Here is a 25,259-nt window from a genome sequence, read left to right on the forward strand (position 1 = left end):
CTTCAATAATTGGTACATATCCATCCTCGATAATATTAATACGGTACGTATAACCTAGAAAAGAGAAAGAGAAAGAGAAAGAGAGAAAGTATTTTACTAGGCATAAATCGATTGACCTATCAAAGCGCCAATCGACATATATATATATATATATATATATATATATATATATATATATATATATATATATATATATAAACGTAGGGCTATACAGTACTCTCGTACCCAGTAAACTAGATTAAAGGAAAAGACCAGATAACCGATGCGACCGCACTCGCGAAAACGAGAAAGAACTCAAGAAAGAGAAAGATAAAGAGAGAGAAAGAGAGAGAAAGAGAGAGAGAGAGAGAGAGAGAGTTATGGGGGTGGGGGAAACGGTCGATCGCGGTAACGGATTAGTTATAAAAGTGGCTATAGCTTCACGGATGTATATCTACAGCGCCGTGGGTCTGGACCCACAACTGGCTCTTCTTACCTCACTCTTCTCTCTCTTTCGTCGTCCTCCCTAAGCAGCGAATCCCTCTCGCCCTTTCCCTCTATTTCCCCTTCTTCCCGACGCATTATTCATCTCTTGTTCTCCATCCTCCTCCCTCTCCTTGTTGGTACTATTCTCTATCCCTGTCTCACTCGTACATTCTTACAGCTCTTTCTTTCTCTCTCTCTCTTTCTCTCTCTCTCTCTCTCTCTCTCTCTCTTTCTTTCTCATTCTTTCTCGACCAATATAATCTATCCTTCTTGCACCAAGGTTGAACACTCGGCGGCCATCTTGCATACCTGAGCCTCCGCATTGCTCGTTCCTCGAGGGCAAAAGGGAGAATATCTCAGCGAGAGGATGGCGGCGGCGGCGGCGGCGGTGGTGGCGGCGGCGGTGGCGGCGGCTCGGGATGTGCGAGGCGAAACTATAGTGGAGGATGAGGATAAGATGAGGTAGGAGGAGAAGGAAGAGATAGAGGAGAGAGGGGAAGTAGTGTATAACGGAGAGGGAGAAAGAAGAAGTGGTGGTGGTGGTAGTGCTGCTGCTGCTGCTGTTGCTGTTGCTGCTGTTGCTGGTGGTAGTAGTAGGGAGAGGAGCCTTACTTGGGGTGGGGTAGAAAGAGAGAGAGAGAAGCTGATAGTGATAGGAAGGTGAAGAAGGTGGCGGGGAGAAAGAAGCGAGAAGAAAGAGAAAAAAGAGAGAAAAGGAGAGAGAGAGAGAGAGAGAGAGAGAGAGAGAGAGAAATAGATAGGTAGAAAGAAAGAGAAAGAAAGAGAGAAAGAGAGAAGGAGACTCGCGTTGAACACGATGGATCGGAGAGGGACGGCGTCAGGCCCCGCGAAGAATGCTTCTCTTGGCAGCGCCAAGGATCTGGGACCGGCTTAGTTCAGTCGAGTCAGGTCAGTCCTCGGGAAGGTGATATTCTTCGTCGCACGTTGGAGCCCTTGTGTACGTTCCTACATACGTCTCGTTTTCTTTGGGCACACGTTTACTTATTTCCCTTTCTCTCTCTCTCTCTCTCTCTTTCTCTCTCTGCCTCTCTCTCTCTCTTTCCTTTCCTTCACTTTATGTATACTTTCTTTCTTTTTTCTATTTCTTTTTTTAAATTTTATTTCTACCTCTATCGAAACTTTGTCTTTCTTTTTTTGTCCCCCTTCCCCACCCCCTTACGTTTTTACATGCTCATCAGAAAACGCGAGTGATATCATTTAGCCCCTCCCCCCCAATTCTGCCCCCGTTGGACTTACATATCATCATCCATACTCGATCGAGGATTATCGTGTTATCGATTATTATACATCGTTTCGTGAGTGATTTCGAATGATCGTTGGTTTTTTCTTTTTTGTTTTTTTTTTGTTGTTGGGGAGGAAGGAATGGGATCATTAACTTTTGCAAGGAACAAGCAGAAGTGGTGAGAAGTTGCATAATATTCGATTTGGTATTCGGTAAGAGTGTGCCGCATATCATTGAAATAGGTTACGCTTGCGTGTTCTTTGTGATGTGCCGGTCCATTTACGTTCGATGAGAAGCTGCCATGATATCCAAGTGATAAGGAATTTCCGACGATCGATCTATTACTTCGTATTTCGTTGAACAATATTTGCTGTCTATTTTTTAAAGACGTATTTCTTCTTTCTTTTTTGTGTGGCTTACGCAAATGAAGTCAAGGTTAACCATGGTAAGAGACACGAATCGAAGATTGATTATATGACTTTCATCTAATACAAGTTATATATATATATATATACATATATGTAGTTTATATTTAAATCGTTGTGATACTTGATAGGGAATGTCAATTCGTAATCGTAATTTTTGAGAAAAAATCACGGTAAAAGGAGATCCGATTGGTCTCTTCTAACGCGCATCTGCAGACGCGTTTCGCGAGGTGCGGCTCCGTGGGTCAGTGCCCCCACTATCGGCCGAAGTCTCTTCTTGTACTCGCTTAACTTTCGACCGGCGGATAAAAAGAAAGGTCCGGTCCGGCGAGAAAGGAAGAGGAGGAAGAAGAACCGAAGACACCCACCCCTTCCAAAGTTCATCCTTAATCCAATTTCGAATGAAGACGAAGTGCCGAACGGGAATATAAAAAAATGCGGGCCGTTGACCGTCGCAATCCATTGGAGATCAGCGCGTGCTGATTAATGCTTATAAGTGGTTGACAATGATGGAAGAAAGTGATTGAACTATCGAGGATGAAACTGAAAGAGACAATGAGGAAAAGGAACGACAGGTAGTATTCGTGGATCGTAAATGATTTATGCCGACGAGTCGAGAAGAATTTGGCTAAGGAAGAAGGGCGCGTTGAGGTACCGAAGAGATGATCATAAGAAGATCGATGGTCCTAGCCTTGGTCCTGGGACTGTTGTTGGTGGACCAAAATGGCGGCCAGGCTAGCAACAACGAGATGCGCTCGTCGAGCAAGTATTTTTTGCAGAACCTACCTCAAAGAGTTACACGGTTAATTCCGCGAAGGTCACCGATGTTGCCACAAGATAGTGCTACCATGGGATTGACGATGCAAAGTAGAGCGGTAGATACTAGAGTTACGCTCGAAGTTAAGGAGGGTGAACCGAAAGGTACCTTGGTCGGTCAGATACCAGTGAAACCTGGCTTTACTTATAGATTTAACGAACCACCCCAAGAATTTGTGCTCGATCCTAAAACTGGCAAAATAAGAACAGCCAAGGTATTGGACAGGGAAGCTCTTAGCAGCGATAGATTCGACCTAGTCGTACTCTCAAGTCAACCGACTTATCCGATAGAAGTGAGGATCCTTGTATTGGATATCAATGACAACGATCCCGAATTTCCCGAATCTAGCATAGCTGTGAGTTTTTCCGAATCGGCTGTCGTAGGCACAAAATTGTTATTAGACGCTGCCACCGATAAAGATACTCCTGAGAATGGAGTGACCGATGATTATTTCATCGTCGATGGTAATAAGGATGAAAAATTTCGTTTGGAAGTAACGGGCAATCCAACCGGTGAGACATCCTATTTACATTTAGAAACTACAGGAAAATTGGATAGGGAACAAGTCGAATATTATTCTTTAAATATTTGTGCCAGAGATAGAGGACATCCGCCTAGATTAGGTTATCTTTTGGTAAACGTAACCGTATTAGACGTAAATGACAATCCTCCGATTTTTCAACAGAGCGATTACGTCGTTGCTTTGAACGAAAGTGCACCGGTTGGTACTAAAGTTCTCACGATTCATGCCACTGATAAAGATTCCGAAGACAATTCGAAATTGACGTATTATTTACCTGATACCGAAAGACAGTTTACGATAGATCCGGAGACAGGTACTATTACAACCGCGGAACCTCTAGATTGTCCCGAACAAAGCTGTGCGACAGCACGTCCAGGTGGAGGCTGTCCAAAGAGCTGCGTCATAACGGTCTTTGCTCGAGATCATGGATCACCCAGGCAAGATGGACGCACCTATGTAACGGTGAATCTATTGGATGCGAACGATCATGATCCTGAAATAAAATTTAGTTATCTTACATTAACTGCTGGTTATGCAACAGTCGATGAAAATGCTGCTAAGGAATCTCTAGTTGCTGCCATTGCTGTCATTGACAACGATGAAGGTCTGAACGGTGAGACCACCGTGGAGATACGTGCTGGAAATGAACTAGGCCATTTTAGGCTGGATAACACGCAAAGTTTCGATATCGTTCGAGTGAATGGTAAATTGGATCGCGAAGAAATTCCCAAGTATAATCTAACAGTCGTAGCTACCGACAAAGGCACGCCACAAAGATCGGCGACGGCATATCTCGTGATCCATGTAAACGATGTCAACGATCATGAACCGGTATTCCAGCAGAGCGAATATTCTGCAGTTTTATCCGAGCTCTCGCCAGTCGGAAGCTTCGTTGCTAGCATTTCGGCTACGGATGCTGACTCTGGATTAAATGCAAGAATTTATTATGACTTTGATTCTGGTAACGAGCAAGGATGGTTCGCCATCGATCAGGATACTGGTTTGGTCACCACAATAGCGACTTTGGATAGAGAAATTCAAGGAAGTATCGAATTGCACGTGTCTGCCAGAGATGGCGGACCAAATCCAAAGTATGCGTCTACACATCTCAAAGTTACTATCCTGGATGAGAACGACGAAGCCCCGAGATTCTCTCAAAATATTGTTTATGTCACTTTGTCTGAGAATACTCCTCCGCAGAGCCTCGTGGCAACGTTAACCGCAGTGGACAACGATCAAGGAACCAATGGAAGTATTGCTTACAGTTTTCATTCCAGCGTTTTAAGAGATTATCCAAAGACTTTTGCTTTGGATGCTTTAACGGGACAGCTAACAACAAAAATCAGCATGGATCGAGAATCTATAGCGGAGTATAGTATCTTGGTGATTGCTAAAGATCAAGGAACACCTCCTCAATCATCGACAGCTACCGTATTACTTTCCTTGGAAGATGTCAATGATAATCCACCCGTGTTCTATCCATGGAGATATTTGATGCCTGTACCGGAGAGCGCACCAGTAGGTACTTCAGTTGGTAAGATCATAGCGACGGATGCTGATGCTAGAGAAAACGCTCAAATTAGATATTCCTTGGAATCTGGTGGCGAAGGAATTTTTATCGTCGACGAACGAACCGGTGAAATCACTTTGGAAGGTTCTTTAAGAGCTGCGCACAAAACACTTTACGAATTAACCATCTCTGCCAAAGATACCGGAAATAAAATTGCTACTAGAAACGCCATGGTCGAGATTATACGCGAGGAAGATTTGGAACATTTAGAGTTCGACACTTACAACGGTTACAACTTCCGCGTGATGGAGGATAGGGGTGAATGTAATTCCATGCCATCTGGCTTTGGTAAGGAGGTTGGAACCGTACAAGTTACTCAGTATGGCAATACTAAAGTAACTTACAACATTTTGTATGGCGATCCAAAAAGGAACTTCAAGATAGACGAGGTCACTGGTATGATTAGTACAGCTGGTTGTTTGGATAGGGAAAATGTTGCATTTTACAGTTTACAGTTAGCGGCTAGAGCTGGACTTGCTTATGGGCAAACACTTGTAAACATAACGGTAGTCGATGTAAACGACAATCCACCGAAATTTCCTAAAGGCGAAGGTGGCGACGAAGTTTATTTGAAAGAAAATGCTGCTGTAGGCCAAGAAGTTTATTTGGCACGTGCCAAAGATCGTGACGCAGGTGCTAACGCTAGAATAGTTTATTCATTGACTCACAATCCTGGAGAACAATTTAGGGTAGCCGAAAATTCAGGTATCATATATCTAGGAAAACCTATAAGAGCACCACCCGGTACGGTTTTAAATTTGGAAGTGACAGCAACGGATTCCGACGTTCAGCCACTTTCTGCTCAACATCAAGTAAGAGTTATCATTGAGGACGTTAACGATCATACGCCTGTTTTCAAATTGACGAGTTACGAGACGTCGTTGTCCGAATCAACGCCCGTAAATGATCGTTTCTTTTCACTAACTGCCACGGACGTTGATCTTGGCGCTAACGGAAGAGTTTTATACAGCGTTACCGATGGAAATGCCGAAGGACGGTTTGGAATTTTCCCAGATGGACAGCTTTACGTAAAGAACATATTGGATCGCGAAGAACAAGATTATTATGCTTTGGAAGTGACTGCCAGTGATCAAGGTAGCCCATCGAGAAGTTCTGTCGTTCCAGTCGTCGTACATATTCTCGACGAGAACGACAACGCCCCGGAATTCACTAATTCCAGTTTTACTTTTCACTTGAGAGAAAACGAGTTACCGGATACGTTCGTTGGAAAATTATTAGCCACGGATCGAGACGTTGGTCGTAACGCTGATTTAATGTTTTCTTTGCCTATAAGCCAACAGGATTTTGTCGTGGATCCTCGCAATGGATTTATTAAGTCGTTACGTGCTTTCGACAGAGAGCTTTTAGTTAGTAATACTGGTGCTAGCTATGTGACATTAGAAGCAACCGTTACGGATAACGGCGAGAATCGTTTGAGAGATCGAGTCAAAGTCACCATTTACATTACCGACGTAAACGACAATACGCCACAATTTCAGAGATTACCTTACAAAGTACAAGTTAGCGAAGGTGCAGCTATAGGTACTCAATTACTCAGAGTTTATACTACGGATGCTGACGAAGGTCTCAATGGGGATGTCTTCTATACTTTAGAGGCAGGCAATCAAAATGGACATTTCATGATCGACGAGGCAACGGGACAGATATCTCTGGTTCAACAGCTTGATCGTGAAGCTTCGAATAATTATTTATTGACTGTAGTAGCACACGATGCCGGATTAGAAACTCGTCTATCATCGAGCGCTACCGTACACATTGACGTACTCGATGAAAATGACAATGTTCCACTTTTCATTGATAACAAATCGAAAATTTCAATTCTCGAAACAACGTCGACTAATACGGAATTACTAAGATTCAAAGCAACCGATAACGATCTTGGACCTAACAGCGAACTGACCTTCGCTATATCCGCTGGCAACAGAAGGGATACTTTCTACATCGATCCGCTCACCGGTACTTTGTACCTGAGGAAACCATTGGATTACGAGGAACTAGAAAAGTACGTTCTGAATATAACTTGCAGCGACGGTGGACACCCTAGGCTTAGCTCGGTAATGACTCTGGTGGTCGAGGTCATTGACACGAATGATAATCCTCCGGTATTCCCGAATACAGCGATCGTACGACAGATTCGTGAAGGAATACCTGTACATATGCCAATAGTGACGATAACCGCTGAGGATCCAGATTCCGGTGAAAACGGTATGGTCAGTTATTCGATCGTCAGTCAGGATCCTGAGGATCAGGTACGTCGTTTCGGTATAAATCCATCGACCGGCGTGATACATACGTTATTACCGATCGATCGGGAGGAAGTTGATACGTTTAAGTTGGTGGTGGTTGCTACGGACAAGGCACAACCACCTAGTGCTAGATTGTCGGCGGAGAAGTTGGTGATTGTAATTGTCGAGGATATAAACGATAATGCACCGATATTCGTGAGTATGTCCGCGGTTATTTTACCGTTGAAAGGTAATCCGAGTTATCAGCCTCAAAAAGAGGTCGTGGTAACGCAGTTGGTTGCCAAAGACTTAGACTCGAGTACGAACGGACTGGTCACATACGAATTACTTCGTTCGAGCGTCAATTATTCGGACATGTTCCGAATACATCGTACCACCGGTTACCTCACTATGAGACTTCCAAGATCAACTAGAAACGCTCTTCCCGAACGTGTATCGAAGTATCAAGTGGGTGTTCGTGCAACCGACGAGGCCGTCCAAGCCGAAAGAAGATCCTCGGAGACATATCTGACCTTGATAATGCCTGGGGAGGAAGGCGAGGATCAACCGATTTGGGAACATCGGGGTCAGCTCGAGGGTAGTGTCTACGAAAACGAACCGGTAGGGGCGAGTATTCTCAGAGTGAGTGCGCGTACCCGAAGATCGAACATCGATCTTGAGTATTACGTGACGAACGTGACCGCTAGTAGCGGCGGTCCTCAGGTCGACAGATTGTTCGACGTCGACACGAAGACAGGTATACTGTCGACCGCTGCTGCTCTCGACAGGGAAACAGGAATCCAGTGGTACGAGGTGGAGCTATACGCTATAGGAATTGGCGGCACCAGGCCCATCACTACGTCCACCAAAGTAAGTCCCTTTTCTTTTTGATCGATCGCCCGTCGAATATTAACGATACGATGCATACCAAAACTTATTTCCCTAAGGGGACTTTCTTTGTTAAGTCTTTGAGCGTCATGGATACCGAAGTAAATGAACGTTATACAAACGAATAGATACGAATTTTAGCGATGTATATATAAATATACATAAATTTAAATGCATCTATGCATATGTAATATGTATTATATATATTTACATATATATATATATATATATATATATATATATATATATATATATATTGCTTTTAGACGGTACATTTATATCTAGAATTAAGATAAATAAATACGGAATTGAATAAGAATTTCTTTGAGAAAAGGCTCGATATATATATATATATATATATATATATATATATATATATATATATATATATATGCATTCGATTACGGTCGTCTCTAAAATACGATAAATATAAATTCAATCGGGAAGTATGTTACGTAACAATTGGGCCTAACATAATTAGAGAGCCAGCGATAAAGAGCAAGGGGAGAAGAATTCACGAGGCGAGAGATCACGAAGGACAATGTGCGAGAGAGGGATTCATGGGGGTGGGAGGGAGGATTTCTCGAGCGATGAAGGAACGTAAAGGAGAGAGAGAGAGGGAGAGAGAGACAGATAAAGAAAGAAAGAAAGAAGGAAAGAAAGAAAGAGAAAAAGATGGAAGGTGATGTGGAGCGAGGAGGAGCGAAGAGATAAGAGAGAGAAAGAGAGATGGTTCACGCGAGAGTCCGATGAGAAGTGGAAGGAGCCAGTCAGCGAAAGAGAAACAGAGAGAGAGAGAGAGAGAAAGAGAGAGAGAGAGAGAGAGAGAGAGAGAGAAAGGGAGTCGGCACAGGGTGGGAGAGAATAAACGACAAGATGAACCGCGTGCCAGGAAATCAACTTGGATTCGAGTTGGGGCCCCTGCCTCGCTCTCCGGAGGTACAGAACTCGAGAAAAACTTGATCTCGGACGAACGCATACAAACAGCCGGGATAGTCTTAACGTAGGAAGAGAAGTCTGGTGTAGAGCTGGTGCCCGTCTTCTTCTACTTCGATGCCATTGCTGCTTCATTTCTGAAGATTCTTTCTCCTGTATCTCTTTCTCTTCCTCTCTTTCTCTTTCTTTCTCTCTCTTTCCCTCTTTCTCTCTATAGTTCGTATCTTTCCCATCTTACCAACCACGTCTCGATTCACCCTTCGTCTTCATCCTTCCTCTTGTCTCTTTCTCTTTCTCTTTCTCTTTCTCTTTCTGTTTTTCTTTTTCCTCCTCTTTCTTCCTTTATCGTTCACTGCTGGGATCCGTGACTCTCTTCGGGTACCAACTGCAGTTTCGACGTTTTTGTCGCGGGCCACTCTCCTTCGGTGTCTCTCCTATTGGTCCAGCGCATTCTACTATACTCTCCCGCACGTATAGGATCTCTCTTGTCCCTTTTTCCTCCAATCGGGAGGATCGGGGACGGGAATCAGGACCGGGACAAGAGAGACCCGGTAAGAGTTTCATCCCATTTTCATTGGTAGACCTTTTTTTTTTATTTTTACATTTGTGAATTTTTGCCCGTTCTCTTTTTCTTTTTTCTTTTTCATTTTCATCTTTCTCTCTCTTTTTTTTTCTTTTTATCTTTCTTCTTCATCTCGTCAGTTTTTAATATTCAAGATGTAAGCAAATTCAATAGATATGTATACATTAAAAACCTTTATATGTGCTATATGTTATACGGTGCAATGATGTTACATTATATAATTTAGATCTCGGAAGTTGCAAATTCTAATATAATATTTGTTTTCTTGTAAAAGGATAGAATGAAGAGGTAGAGATTATTTTATTCGATATATATGTATGTCTCTATCTTTCTATATACATACATACAAATATAAAGAATATATATATATATATATATAGAACATTTATATCGACAGTCGAAGGAGATCTAAAACGTTATAATTAATAACTTTCATTTGGGGATAAATATTACAAAACATCATATTATTCCAATTAGTGCGAGCCAGGAAGTGCTCGTCGAGCAAATAGCTATCGTAAGTTGCGATTAATGCAAATTTTCAAGACATTCCGAAGGCGTTGTGCCTGTAAAATGAGACTGACGACTTGTTTATAATATATTCGAGAGTTTCTGTTTATGTATATATATATGTATATATATATCTGTCAATATTATATAAACATATATATGTATACGCATATATATATATGTATATGTATATGTATGTATGTGTGTGTCTGTATTTATATATATATATATATATATACGAGTTCAGTAATCGCGAAACGCTTTCAGTACGATCACTTCGCGTATATGAAATAAAGACGTTTGTAAAATACCTTATATCGTGCAGCTTATTATCTCACTCTCGTGGAATGTCTAACTTGGGTAAGCAGAACATTTGATTTAAGAAGGTTGCCTTAACGTGATCTTGATGTACGTTCGTATGTTGCTCCAATCGAGAGAAAGAGAAAGAGAAAGAGAAAGAAAGGGTGAGAGAGAGGGTGATAGAGAGAAAGAGAGAGAACCCATACGTATAGAAACATATATGAGTAACGTAGGGTGTCCCTATATACGAATACATACATATATATATATATATATATATATATATATATATATATATATGTATGTATTCGTGTTTGTGAGCGAACGCAAGCGCGTGCATGGGTGGGTCCTGGGCTCGTGCGAAACGTAGGCGTAATGTACATACACATTTCTTTCTTCCCTCCTTCTTTTTTTCTTCTTTTTTCTTTTTTTTGTTTTCCTTTCTTTCTTTCTTTCTTTTATCCAGATAAATATATACTCTACTCGAGATAGAACCTGCGTTATAGATACTAATGTATTTGTGAGAAGCTAATAATAGCTGATAATAATTATGTCGGTCCGATGATTAATAATACTCGTTTATATAGGCTTAGATCTTTCAAACTTGATGCCTTTCTCTCTCTCTCTTTCTATCTATCTCTCTCTGTCTCTCTCTCTCTCTCTCTCTCTCTTTCTCTTTCTCTTTCTCTTATTCTCTTTCTATTTTATTTTATATATATTTTTTATTTTTGTTTTCTATTCTTTTTCTTCTTTTCTATTAACAAAGTATTATACGATCAAAGAGAGGTAAGGCATTGTGTCATTGTGTTAATACGATGTCGATCGTTCGCTCTCAACACGAAACATATCTATGTATATATATCTATTCGTTGTTTCGTTTCTCTATGTAACACGAACGCGACCCTAACCGATTTAACGTTCTGTTCTAATAGATAAATCAATCTTTCCTTTCGTAGTAGCCGTGTTGTGTCGTTGGCTCTCAAAGAAAATGTTAAGATTATTACAAACGCTTCGAAACACCATATATATACACACATGTATTATATATATATATATATATTATTCACGTTACAACGTTTGTCGCATTGATATGCGTGTCAGTATTTGAAAAACGTCCAATCGAAATCGTATCGATGGCCGTCCTTAAATTTTATTTACCCTATTGATATCTGTCTATCTTTCTCTCTCTTTCTCTCTCTCTCTCTCTCTCTCTCTCTCTTTCTTTCTCTATCTTTTTCTTGCTAGTTACGAATCGATCGATGGTTAAATACACGTGTAGACAGATCTTATTTGATGTGAGAAAAATCTTATGTAACTCTAATGAGAAGCAACGAGATAAGAACTCGTACTCTTGGTGCGTTCATGTTCTTGCCGACGCGTTGCACGAGTTACATTGCAAGAAAATGCTTGGAGTTGAGTAATAATTAATTATAATAGGTCACTGCACTTCGTGCCAATCTGTATCTTTAGTCTTCTTTTAGTATATATGTGTGTGTGTGTGTGTGTGTGTGTGTGTGTGTGTGTGTGTAGGTATTATCTAATACTAAAACCATTTCCCTGTGATACGAACCAGGTCCGGTTGAACCCACCTTCTACTCCTCCCCCATCATCCATTGTAAATCACTTTTGATCTTTCTCGATGATTTTTCATCGTTATATTCAAATCTGCTGCTACTTTTCGTACTTTTTTATTTATTTCTTTTTTTTTTTTCTCTCTTTTTATTATTTCTTTGTTCCTATCTTTCTCTCTTTCTTTCTTCTTTTTCTTTGAAAAGAGAGAGGGAGAGAGAGAAATATTCATTATATCATTCGTTATGCATTTTTTTTACATTTTCCTTTTATTTTTTTCCTTTCACCTTTTCTTCATTCTCATATATCTTTTTTTTTTTTTCTTTTTCGTCTCTTTTCCTTTTCTTTTTTTTGTTCTTTTTTTTTTTTTATTTTTTCATTCACGATCTAATACACGGTAACTGTGAATCGATTAATAAATCACTTTTCTAATACCAAATGTCTATCTGGTCTAGATCGATTCGATTTAAAATTCTTGACGTGTAGAGAAGTAGACGGCTGTTGGAGTCTGTACGAAGAGATATAAAAGAAAGAAAGAAAAAAAAAAAAAAAAAAAAAATAAAACAAGAAAAAAAAAGAGCAAAGCGAAGAAAAGAAAGGGACAAGAAACTCTATACCGATATAGACAAATGCACAAACCCACAAACACACACATACATACGCACACATACATACATGTATGAACAAAACGTTTCCAGTTTCTCTCCTTGTTTTGCATAAAATTTACATTAAATTCGATCATCGTATAAACGGTAACTCGACTTAATCTAATTATTTATCTCTACGATGTAACTTAATCTTAGGTAACTTACATACATAAATACATACATACATACATACATACATAAATACATATATACATATATATATATATATATATATATATACATATATACATACGTATGTATATACGTAAGATGTAAAATTTCGATCACAGGAACGAATCGATTTTTATTCTCATATTATTTCGCAAATCTTTCTCGGTTTTATTCGTCCCGGCGAGATATTCGCGAGAAAATATGAAATAAAGAAGATGGAGTGGCACCTTTAATGCCACGCTAATCTTCTACTTGCTCATCATCATCATCCTCCTCCTTCTCCTCTTCCTCCTCTTCTTCTTCGTCTTCCTCCTCCTCCTCCTCCTCCTCCTCCTCCTCTTCCTCCTCCTCTTCCTCCTCTTCGTCGTTGTCGACGTCGTCGTTGTCCTCGACGTATCCCAGAGTTCTTTTCTTTCTCTTTATTCGCGTTGTTCATCTTGTCGGAATCACAATCGTCATCCTCACCATTTTTCAACGTCTTTTTTAGAAGGAGTACCGGAAAGAATCGAGAACGAGGTAGAAGGGCTAAAGGGTGTCGGGTACTCAGGGTTAGTGATGGGCCCTGAAAGGGCAGCGAGGGGCCTTGCTAGGGATGGGAACGGGGAAAGGGACGGAAACGGTTATGGGGTGGGGGTGAGGGATGAGGGATCTGGGTAGGGGCGGGGAAGATCGACGGAAGGGAGATATCAAATCTGTGGGCGTGTGTGAGCGATAACGAGACCTCGAGGAAAGACCGAAATAATTTCTCTGCTCATCCGGTATCGTGCGACAGATAAGACACTCGGCTAAAAGGCCTTGCGGTGATTTGTACTCCGACCAAATATATTTCTCTCCAACGAGATTTTACTTCTTTTGGATGCGGTGAAAAGAAGAGAAGAGAAGAGAAGAGAAGAGAAGGAAGACGAGAACGAAGGAGTTATCTTTTTTCTTTCTGTCTCTGTCTCTGTCTCAGTCTTTGTATTTCTTTCTTTCTGTCTCTCTATTTCTCTCTTTCTTTCTCTGTGCGTCTTTCTTTTTTGATAATAATAAGAAAAAAAAAAAAAAAAGCGACAAAACGACTTAAACGAGCTTTCGACAAACGAAAATTGTTCTCGCTACGAGATCTCAAGTTTTATTAAGTTTTTTACTTAAGTTAAAAACATTAAAATACTTGTTATGAGAATCGTTTAATATTGAATAACGAATAATTGAAGTGTCGATCGTTGATTTTTTTTTCTTTTTTTTTTTTTTCTTTTTTTTTTTAATCGATTTCTATCATTCTCACGCGAATGCCTTTTAATGATGCATAAAGGGATATTCTTTCGTCGTGAGTTTATTGTGAAATTATTTAATATGGAAAAAAAAGGAAAGAAGGAAAAAAGAAGAAAAAAAACAAACAAAAAGAATTAGTTTAGGAAGTATCCGTCCTGTATTATATACAAAATTGTATCAAAACAATCGCAATTTATTCTTGAAAAAAAAAAGAGCGAAAAATTTTGGAAAAAAAAACATTTTCAAAATATTGAAACACATACAAAACTATTGAAATAACATATCGTTACGAAAAGATTAAAAACTAAAAGAGTGTGACAGAGAGAGAGAGAGAGAGAGAGAGAGAGAGAGAGAGAGAGAGAGAGAGAGAGAGAGAGAGAGAGAGATAGAGAGAGAGAGAGAAATTCGAAATCGCTTCTAAGTTCATTTCTAAAATCACGTTTTGATATCCATTCCGAAAATTATCATTTCGACATTGTATTTTTCTTTTCTTTTTGCTTTTCTCTCTTTTCTTTTTTCTGTTTTTCTTTTTTTTTTCTTTTTTTTTTTTTTGCGTCAAGGTGGATAAATGCAATCATCGTCCTCTCGTAATAAAGTTGGCGGAAGCGAATCAGACGCGCTTGTTGCAACTCGTACGAAAATACTTTGTCGGAGGGGTGGAAAAAAAGGGTCGGCTAACGAACTCACTCCGTTGCCCGATCGAGGGAGGGAGGGACGAAGGGGTGGGGCTAGGGCGGAGGTGAGGGATGGGAGGAGAACGAAGGATGCGCGGGAAGAGAAGATTTAGGAGTCGAATGACCCTTAAGTAAAAAAAGCAATCGTGACCGTTGGTTAACGAGGAAGAGTTTAACTACGTCCCCGCCCGCACCAGCAGAGGCTTCTAGTGGAACGCATGGAACGGTATTATGAGCGATATGATCCTCGAATGAGCTGGCGCTTTCCAACGAAACTCTCGATGCGCGTATCTATAAGCGGTCTTCTAAACCGGTAAGGCCCTGAGAGCAACTACTCCCCCTACCCGAAACCCCGATCGTCTACCCTACCTTAACTCTTTTATATTCTTCAATTTTTCTTTTAAAATACCAACATTAAATCATCAGGATTTTTGTCGTTTGTTGTTTTCATGGTTTAGTGAAGTGGTAGAAGGTTTTTGTTAAATGCCGACGGATCTATAATATCTCTCTTTCTCTCTCTCTCTCTCTCTTTTTCTCTTTATTTTTCTCTCTGTTACGAGCAACACTGAATTGCAGACGTTCAAATTGAAATAGAGAGAGAGAGAGAGAGGAGAGGATGACACGAATAGGATGATTCAAATTATTTGAAATTTTGGGACAATTTTCTTTTGCAATTTGTTTTACAATTATGAGTATGTATATATATATATATATATATATATATATATATATATAAAATTTATTGACGATCTTTTCACTTTGTATAATCAGCTTCATGACTATGAGAATTATCATAGAGATATAATACAGTATGCAGATTTGATATATATATATATATATAGAATTGATCAACTATCTTTTCGCCTTTGATAATTTATCTGCTAATCTGCTTTATAACTATGAGAGTTATCCTAAAGATATACATGCATAGATATATAAATATGTATGTATATATATATATGTATATAAATATTTGCTAGATCTCTTATAGCTACTCTACGTCTATATCTAGATAATCCTCAACGAATGGTACATACAATATTCTCGAACGCAAAGCTGCCGTAGAAATTTATCGCTCGACGAGATCTCGGTTCCAAAGAACGGGACGATAGGTAACACATGTCGAACGGGGTCGTTTCTCAAAGACACTTTGTCGATTTATATATTTCCAAAATCTTTTTGACAGATTCTGGCCCTTTTGAGTCCGTGAATAACAATCCTATAACAATTCTCGTTTCGTGGACGTTACAATAAAAATAAAAATAAAAAAAAAAAAAAAAAAAAAAAAAAAAAAAAAAAAAAGAAAAAGAGAAAAAAAGGAAAGGAGAAGAAAAAAAAAAAAAAAGAAAGAAGAACAAAAAAAAATATATATATATATATACATAGAAGAAGAGTGTAGAGAAGAGAGGAGAGATTCACATTTGAAATATTATTCCTTCCACCTAGGGTCTCGAACTAAGAAAATGTCGTCGCGTTGAAAATATTCTTCACAGCGGGGGTAAACCAATGGCAACTTTCGAGATTCGTCTATTGAAATCACGAGCCGCGGACAAAAAGAACGAAATTCCAGAACCGCATACCGTTCCTCTATACAGAGAAAAGAGGTGGAGGAGGAGGAGGAGGAGGAGGAAGAAGAAGAGGAGGAAGAGGAGGATGATTGTTCGAAGGGGATATCTTCTCGATCTCTTTTTCCTCCGTTCCTCAAAAGGATCTCACTCTTTCTCTTTCTCTCTCTTTCTCTCTTTCTCTTTTTTCTTTCTAGTCGTACTGGCACTCGGTCTCAAACTGCACGCGGGTACTGGTACATTGTGTTCCTCATAATCTCTACCTGCTTGTTCCTCTCGGTTGGACATTTGACACGAGCGCACCCGTGTCCAGGTAGAATAAGAGAGAAAGAGTGAAAGATAGGGTTCCTATATATATATATATATGTATATGTATATGTATGTATATATATATATATATATCTATCTTTCTCTTATTTTCTCTCGTTCTTTTTCGTTCATCGATCTTTAACGATTTCCGATCACTCGTGAGATCCGCTTCTGGCCTCTCATCTTGTCCGTTCGTTTCATTCGATCAACGATTTCGCAAAACGTCGCCGCTCCGCACTGCTGAGCCTTCGTTCTCTAATTTGCAGATCATCAGACTAAAGTATGTAGGTGTATATATATATATATATACATATATATATATATATATATATATATATATATATATATATATATATATATATATATATATGTATACGCAATTACTTTGATTCTATGATCGTCGAAACTTTGGCAATCGGTTACGGATAGAGAGAAAGTTGAAAAGGATAATGAAGTTATTTCGCGAGGTCTTTGCTGAACAAAAAAAGTAATAAAAAATAACGAAAAAGAAATAAAAAAGAAAAAAACAAAAGAAAAAAAAGAAAAGAAAGAACGACAAAAAATAAAAGAATAAAATAAAAAAAAAAAAAAAAAGACAAGAAAAGAAGATTACAGCAGTGAGTTATAACTATGTGCGAGTGCATAAGATGCGCGTGTTTTATGAAACTATCATAAATCATTTCGCCCGATCCGATTTGACGTACACATACATATATAAGTATGCATATATGTATGTATATATGTATATACATATCTAATAAAACCATAAGAGTGTGTTGACTTATAGGAAACATCGAGAAACTTTTTGCTTTATACACGCACATACACAAACACATATACAAACGCAAATACACGGATACAATACATATATGTATGCATGTATCCCTCGACTCAAAGTCAAAGAATCGGCAGGGGCGAATACAAGGATCGCCAAAAAAGTCTGACTGCCGATGGAATTACGGACATTATTCAATTATGACATCATTAAGCGCTTGTTGCGCTTTCAGGACCATACCGAGACCGCGCGGATGTTTTTCTGGACTCGTAAATGCGTCCTTCTATGGTTGAACGACGAGATTGTTTTTCATGGAAAACAAGTAGGTACGACTGACTGACTGACTGAACTTGTTCATCGACTAATTTTTAATAAACTAATCGTTTTGTTAATACCGTTCGTTCTTACAACGAATATTTTGTCGCAATTCAATATTAAAGACCTATATATTTGAATGAATTATTTTATATACGATATTCTCTCTCTCTCTCTCTCTCTCTCTCTCTCTCTATAAAATATATATATATAAATATATATTTTATTTTTCATTCATATTTTTATTTTTCGTTCAATATCGATAGATTTTCAATTCTCACGAATCTCGTTTCCCGTTGTATACATCTGTATCGGAGTTTGAAACCGTACAAAAAAAAAGAAAAAAAAAAAAAAGAGAAAAAAGAGAAAAAATAGAAAAAAAATGATTCCCCGAAGTTCTCGTATCTTTTCATAATCAGGTGACCTTCGCATAGTGATCATTCCTGGGAACTATGTTCCCGGTAAAATATACTACTTGGTTGGTCCCCAGCTTTTTATCTCGCGGCTCAGAAGCGCGCGCTCGCTAATGACCGTCAGATACGGTCCCACCGTTTTGGGGACCGACTCTCTCTCTCTCTCTCTCTCTCTCTCTCTCTCTCTCTCTCTCACTCTCTCTCTCTCTCTCTCTCTCTTTCTTTCTTTCTCTTCTCTTTCTCACTCAGTCTTCGTATATACGCACGAATTTCAAGGGACTTTATATATCGCGCATTCTCCCTTTCTCTTCTTCTCTGTCTCTTTGTCTATCTCTTTCTTTCTCTTTTTCTTTTTTTCTTTCTCACGTGCGAGACTGATCATTCGCATTTATCCTCTTCCTTTTGTCTTAACGTTTTCACGAAGTTGTGTCCACTAAGGACACATTCGAGACTAAACGCATCATAAGATAACGAACGATCGAACGAGCCACTCTCGACTTAATTTAAAATCCTATCAACCTTTTAGGGGAGAAACTTTGCTAAATCGATGTTTACCAGACGACGTATTTGTCAGACATAAGAGAAACTAGTTTCGAAAATTTCTTTATTGTTTCTATCTTCTGTTTCTTCTTTTTTATTTTTTTTGGCGAAGTATAAAAAGAAGAGGAAAGAAAAAGAATATTTATATATATATATATATATATATATATATATACAAAATATAATTCATTGAAAGTGCGACCTTAAGAGAGAGAAAGAGAATGAGAGAGAGAGAGAGAAAGAGAGAAAATAAAAGAAAAAAATGCCAGCTGGGAGCAGTTAGTAAGTGGTATGTTGAGGACTACAACAATGCACCGGCAGAAACGCTTTTGCGAGATAAGTCCGACGCATACCGCTTCGGCAATGCGGCGCGCACACATTGTTCCTTGCATGATCCGACTCTATAATTAGTGCTTTGTACATCGTAGCAGCTCACCTCGCCAAGTGGTAATCTAAAGAAATGAAATCCCTCGTTTCTCCTTTATCCGTTCTATTCTTATAATAATAATAATAATAATAATAATAATAATAATTTTAATAATAATAATAATAATAATATTAATAATAATAATAATAAAAATAATAATAATAATAATGATGATAATAATAATAAAAATAATAATAATAATAATAATAATAATAATAATAATAATAATAATAGACATAGTTTCTATTAACCGAGCACGATCTATCAAATTTTCTCGATCACGAACCATGAAACATATCTTCGATCTAAATATCAATAATAAACGTCATTTAAATGATGAATAGCTCGTTGAGGGTGCTGTTGATGTTGGTGGTAGTGATGGTGGTGGTCGCGGTATTTGAAGGGAACTTTCAGATGGGGTGAAAGGTAGGGGAAGGGGACAGGAGAGTTCAGGAGGAGGAGAAGACAGGCTGGCAAGGGAAGAGGAGGGGGGGGGGAGGAAGAAAGAGGTCTGATGTTAAGTCGCGTGTAATTGGGGGAACCGAATAATTATTTGTACAAGCGTGGATGCCATCGACCGTCCGACATCAACACAACAGACATTCGGGACATTTTTACAGAAGGAGTTTTGTTTGAGGTATGGTTACGTTAGGTACAACGACGACAAAGGGCCGCGGAATAATTTTCTTTAACATCGGTTTTTTCTAGTATGGTCGAAAGAAAAAAAAAGAAAGAAAGAAAGAAAAAAGGAAATAGAATGCCTCGAAATCCCACGTAGAATATAACATGGATACCTATATAGTATGTATATATGGAACGTAAAATTCGAATGATGCATGGGGGATCTTAGAAATTCAGTCGCCTTCTTCTTCCCTCTCTCACCTATCATTCTCCATATCCTCCATTCACCCCCCTCCTACTACAGAACCATGGGGCTCCAATTCTCTTCGTAACTTACTATGCTTGATTTACATTTATTTAGGGCCTAGACAAACACTCGGACACGTAACACGAATCTCTACACGTCTACCGGACTCCCAAGCAATTCCATCTGTCAAACCTTTTTGTAAACCTTTCTTTCTCTCTCTCTCTCTCTCTCTCTCTCTCTCTCTCTCTCTCTCTGTTTCTCTTTCTACCGCTACCTCGACCCCTTTTCCCTCTTTTACCTATCGGTACTTTTATTTTTGTTTCTTTATCTCTATCTCTCCTTCTTCTTCTTTTTTCTTTTTTTTAATCGTAGAATCAAAGATTAATCATTGAATCCCCATCGACAATTTTACCGCGATCTTATCGAACGCATTAGAATATATATGTATAGGTATATATACAATATACGTTAATCATTTCTAAATATTCTGATATACTAATATACCTTCTTAAAAGTTCGAGGGAATTGAATCTATTAGAGATCAAATTCCTTTTCTTTTCTTATTTTAATTCTATTCAATTTTTTTACATTAAAAATTATTCAACTCTAAAACTTTTTAAAGCGCGTTTTTAATGCTAAATTCTTTTCTTTTTTTTTTTTTAATCGTTCTATGCCAGTAACATTTTTTTCTCATCGACATTGTAGAAAAATTTATGTAGCGTTTTTTTTCTCGAGGACATTGAAAAGTAAAAAAAAAAAAAAAAAAAAAATTCACGAAATTTGTCTGCAATCATGCAATTGACAATTGTGCCGCAATATTCTCGGTGCGATAAAGTTAAAGATTTAACATACATCTGTCTAGCGAAAATACAATTTAAAGTATATTTCTTACAAGTACAACAAAAAAAAGAAAGGAAAAACAAAAATAGAAAAAAGAAACATGGTACGTGTCGAAACGATAAGGAAAAAAGGGCTCGGGATACAGGAGGGGGGGGGGGGGGCAGAAGGGGACAGTAAAGAAAAAGAAAAATCGAACAAATCCAATAAAATATTGCATAGCCATAAAAAGCAAAATAAACGAACTAACATTATCTCTCAGGAATATATAAAAATATATTATAAAATTGTGATAAAAAGAGAAAAGAAGAAAAGATGTTAGGCGTGCGTTGAGGACGATAAGGAGAGAGAGAGGGGGGGGGGGGGGGGGGGGAGTAAAGGGAAAGAAGAAGAAAAAGATAAAGAAAAAAAGAAAGAGAAAGAAAGTACTTAACAAAACATTGTATTATGTCGTACATTGATTAAAAATCAAGCATAACAAAGATTCGCCAATTTTCTAAGGAGAAAGATAGTTCCTATACGATCTCGTTCGGTTGGTATCCACCTTGTTTGCCCCTTTCGTCCTCGTCATCCTGACCCTCCCAACGCCAACAGTCATCCGTCCGTCGGTGTATCCGCAGAGCTGAGATGTCAACGTGAATTAGTGTTGGAGGGAGAGGATGAGTTGGAGGAGAAGGAGTAGAGAGGAGTGGAGAGAGAAAGAGGGAAAGAGAGAGAAAGAACGAGAGGTGAGGAAGAGGAAAAGGTAGGGGAGGAAGAGGAGAGGGTCGCGGGGTGGGGAATGATAGGGAGAGAGAAGAGAGGGGAAAGAAAGAAATGCACGCTCGGTTCTATGCGCCTGTGCGAGGAATGCAGACGGATAGAAAGGGAGAGGAGATAGAAAGAGGAACGCGTCAAGTGCGACAGAGAGAGAGAGAGAGAGAGAGAGAGAGAGAGAGAGAGAGAGAAAAGAGAGAGAGAGAGATAGAGTGAGGGTAAAGGAGAGATGGTTTGGCCCTAGAGAGTCTAGATCCTTTCTCGAGGGCTCGAAGAGAGCGAGATGTGCGTTTGTCTCCTTCGTTCGGTCTCCTCTTTCTTTCTTCTTCTCGTTTCCTCTCTCTCTCTTTCTCTCTGTTTCTCCTTCTCTTTCTATCCTTTTCCTAAGGTTCACCACCATCGGCGTCATCGTTTCCTTCTCTCTCTCTCTCTCTCTCTCTCTCTTTTACTCTTTACTCTCTCCATCTCCCTCGCACCGTTAGTCACGCGTGCACACACGCAAGTACGTCCTTCTTCTCCCTTCTTACCTTCTTCTCCTCTTCTTCATTCTTTCTTCTTCTCTTTCTCTCTCTCTCTTTCTTTCTCTCTCGCTCGCTTACTCCTCGGTCGTCGGCTTAGTATCTCCCCCTCTCTCTCTCTTTTCAATGCACGCTATTCTCCTTGATCCTTTCCTCTCACGAGACGACTCCGGCTTCTCTTCTTCCACTTTATCCCTCAGGCACTCGTTTCTTCCATCTTTCTTTCTCTTTCTCTCTCTCTCTCTCTCTCTCTCTCTCTCTCTCTCTTTCTTTCTTATCGACCCATCCACAAGCTGACTATGTGTGTTCTCTCTAGACCCACACATTCCATGCCTCTCTCTCTTTCTCTCTCTCTCCCTCTCTTTTTCTCTTTTTCTCTCTCTCTCTCTTTCTCTCTCTCTCTCTCACACGCTCGCCTTCCTCGGGTTCTCGAAGCTCGCGTTCCCTCGGTCGGCCGTCCTGCCGGCCGGCCGGCCGGTCGGTCGGTCGGTCGGTCGGTCGGTCGGTTGGTTGGTTGGTTGGTCCTTGTCTCACGAGCGGTGGCCAAGAGGGCCTTATCTTATGCAGGAAGGTGGTGCGGAACCCACCGGACCCCTTTGGAAGGCCCCGCATGACATTAATTTTGAAATATTATTTGGGCCCCCCTCCTGTGCCGAGGACCCTCTCTTCCTCTTCTTTACTCACCTATGTTCTTCCTTCTCTCTTTCTCTCTCTCTCTCTCTCTCTCTCTCTTTTTTTCTTTCTCTTCTTCTTCGTCTCTCTTTGGTATGCTCATATACACGTATATATGTATGTATGTACGAAAATACACACACATACACATATATATATATATATATATGGGTTCTTGGAGAACTGCGTGGAATCGCACACTCGAACTAACGCCAGACCCAAAGTTGGTACTCCGACACGAGTCCCTCTGCGAGAAAGGACCAAAGCATTTGATATAACTTTCAAAAGCTACGGCAAGTAATTTATAGAAGTCACCTGAGATGATGCCGTTGATGGTGGTAGTGAGGGATTGAACCGACTTAGACCGAATGTATGTTCAAAGAGAAACAGAATGGGAGAGAGAAAGAAAGAAAAAGAAGGAGAGAGAGAGAGAGAGAGAGAGAGATAAAGAAAGAGAGTGAGAGCAGAATGGCTACCGATCGCACAAACTCCCTGGACTCTCTCTGGTTCCGTTCACGAGAAAACGAACCTTTGATATCGTTCCGAGATGTAATTGCGCAGATTGGAGCCCGAATAAAGTCCGCTGTAACGAGATACCCCGTTGGAAGAGAATCGACCGGAAATAATGCAACTCGGATCTTAAACGTGCATCGCCTTTCGTCCCGAATATCTGTAGCAGCAGACCTCTTGGACCTTTTCTAAATTCGTGGAAATCCGACGGAAGTATTTACATGAAACGCGATACCCTCTCTTGTGGTCAATTCGTATCAATTCGTTTATTCGTCTTATCTAGACCATTATTTCTTTTCCCCCTCGTGTTTTTTCTCTCTTATCTTTTTTTTTTTATCTTTCTTTCCTTCCTCCTTTTGTCCTTTTTTTGGTCTACTTCTCTTTTTTTTTTCTTTTCTTTTCTTTTCTTTTCTTTTATAATCTCTTCAAACTGAATCGAAAAAATATCTATCTGAAAATCAGAAGTAAAAATTCGTCATTGTTCTTGAATTATTGCCGTTTGAATTAATATCTGAAAAATAAAAGGATATATTTTTGAAAATTACATTCAAAAGTGTAAAGATCAATAAAAATCATCACGGTCCTTGAATTATTGCTGTTTGGATTAGTACCAGAAAATTAACATGATATATATACATATATATATATGTATGTATGTATGTATGTATGTATGTATGTATGTATGTATATATATAAATTAGATTGAAAAGACAGAAACCGATAAACATTATTGCTGTTCTTGAATTATTGTTGTCTAAATAGTTATATGAAAATTAAGATGAGATATGTGAAAGTTATATCAAAAAGATACACACCAATAAAGATCATCACTATACTTGAATAATAAATCTTCCTATTATTACCTGGATATATTTGAAAATAAGATTTTGAACATGGGAAAGCAGTAAAGAAGAGAAAAAAAAAATCATCCCCCATCATCTCTAAATAACTTCTATCTATTACTACTATTATTACTACTACTACTACTACAACTACTATTACAACTACTATTACTATTCTGCTACTACCTATCTACTAGGATCACGAGTAAATGTTATACAAGCGAGTAAGAAGAAGTCAACGGGTTAAAAGTCAAGAAGTAGAAAGAAATAAAAAGAAAAAGAAAAAGGAAAAAAAAAAAAAATAAAGAAGAAAACCCGAACCGAATAATAATGATTCTCTCAAAACGTCGAAGACAAACTATACCCCGTAGGAATAAACTGAGATAAATAAGTGTTCCCCTATATGGAAAATATATAGGAAAATATAGGTGTGTCGATTTCCTCAGGGTAGAAGAATTATTCTGAGGGTATATAGGGAGGGAAGAGGGATGGTATGGAGGGGGATGGTGGTTTAAAGAATAGAAAATAAATGAATAGGAAAGAGCATAGAAAAGGGCATAAGAAAAAGAACAGAGATAAGTTGTGGATTACGGGCACGTTGGTGCGAGAAATAGGAAAATAGTATTACCGGGCCGTTACTTACTACGGGACAATGGTTGCCCACTTACCGCAATATAAGCTTCGCGGTAAACCTCCTCCTTCGACGTCGCTGCTCCTTGCTACTTGCGTACTTGTTTAGTAGTCGTTGGTAAACGGACTGGCGTTTTCTTCGAGAAAGGAAGGGGGTTGCTTGCTTGGTTGCCTTGGCGCGTTAAGTCTATGGTGTTCGGTTTGGCCGGACACATTGCATGACATTCCTTCTCTCTTGCTTTCTTTCTTCTCCCACCCTTCTACTCTTCATCCTCTTCCTCCTCCATCTTCTCTTCCTCCATATCCTCCTCCTCCTCCTCCTCCTCCTCTTTCTCCTCCTCTTCCTCCTGCCTCGTCCCTCTTTCTTCCTCTCTCGCACATAAACCGCAAAGAAACCCCTTCCGACGGGAAAGTTATGTATCCTTGTAGCGATTTGTCTCGGATACTTCTGCCTTGCGCGCGAGCGA

General features: G+C 39.3%; 1 protein-coding gene and 1 long non-coding RNA gene across 5 annotated transcripts in view; one reads left to right on the forward strand and one right to left on the reverse strand.

The window, feature by feature from the left end:
• The first annotated feature begins 839 nt into the window (after positions 1–839).
• Positions 840–25,259, forward strand: part of LOC124947218 (cadherin-related tumor suppressor) — a 104,000-nt gene continuing 79,580 nt past the window's right edge. Inside the window, exon 1 of the mRNA XM_047489062.1 lies at positions 840–8,159. Within this exon, the coding sequence (XP_047345018.1) occupies positions 2,796–8,159 (5,364 nt within the window). The 5' untranslated portion in view covers positions 840–2,795. The remainder of the gene's footprint in view (positions 8,160–25,259) is intronic.
• Positions 21,291–25,259, reverse strand: part of LOC124947219 — an 8,886-nt gene continuing 4,917 nt past the window's right edge. Inside the window, exons 1-3 of one of the 4 annotated variants that reach the window (XR_007100342.1) lie at positions 24,831–25,097; positions 23,126–23,831; positions 21,291–23,057 (exon numbers count right to left, since the gene is read on the reverse strand). This is a non-coding gene — a long non-coding RNA (uncharacterized LOC124947219). Of the gene's footprint in view, positions 23,832–24,805 lie in introns of all 4 variants that reach the window. The other 3 variants (XR_007100339.1, XR_007100341.1, XR_007100340.1) reach the window with 3 other exon arrangements.

The sequence above is a fragment of the Vespa velutina genome, chromosome 2, assembly GCF_912470025.1.
Source record: "Vespa velutina chromosome 2, iVesVel2.1, whole genome shotgun sequence".
Taxonomy (NCBI): Eukaryota; Metazoa; Arthropoda; class Insecta; order Hymenoptera; family Vespidae; genus Vespa; species Vespa velutina.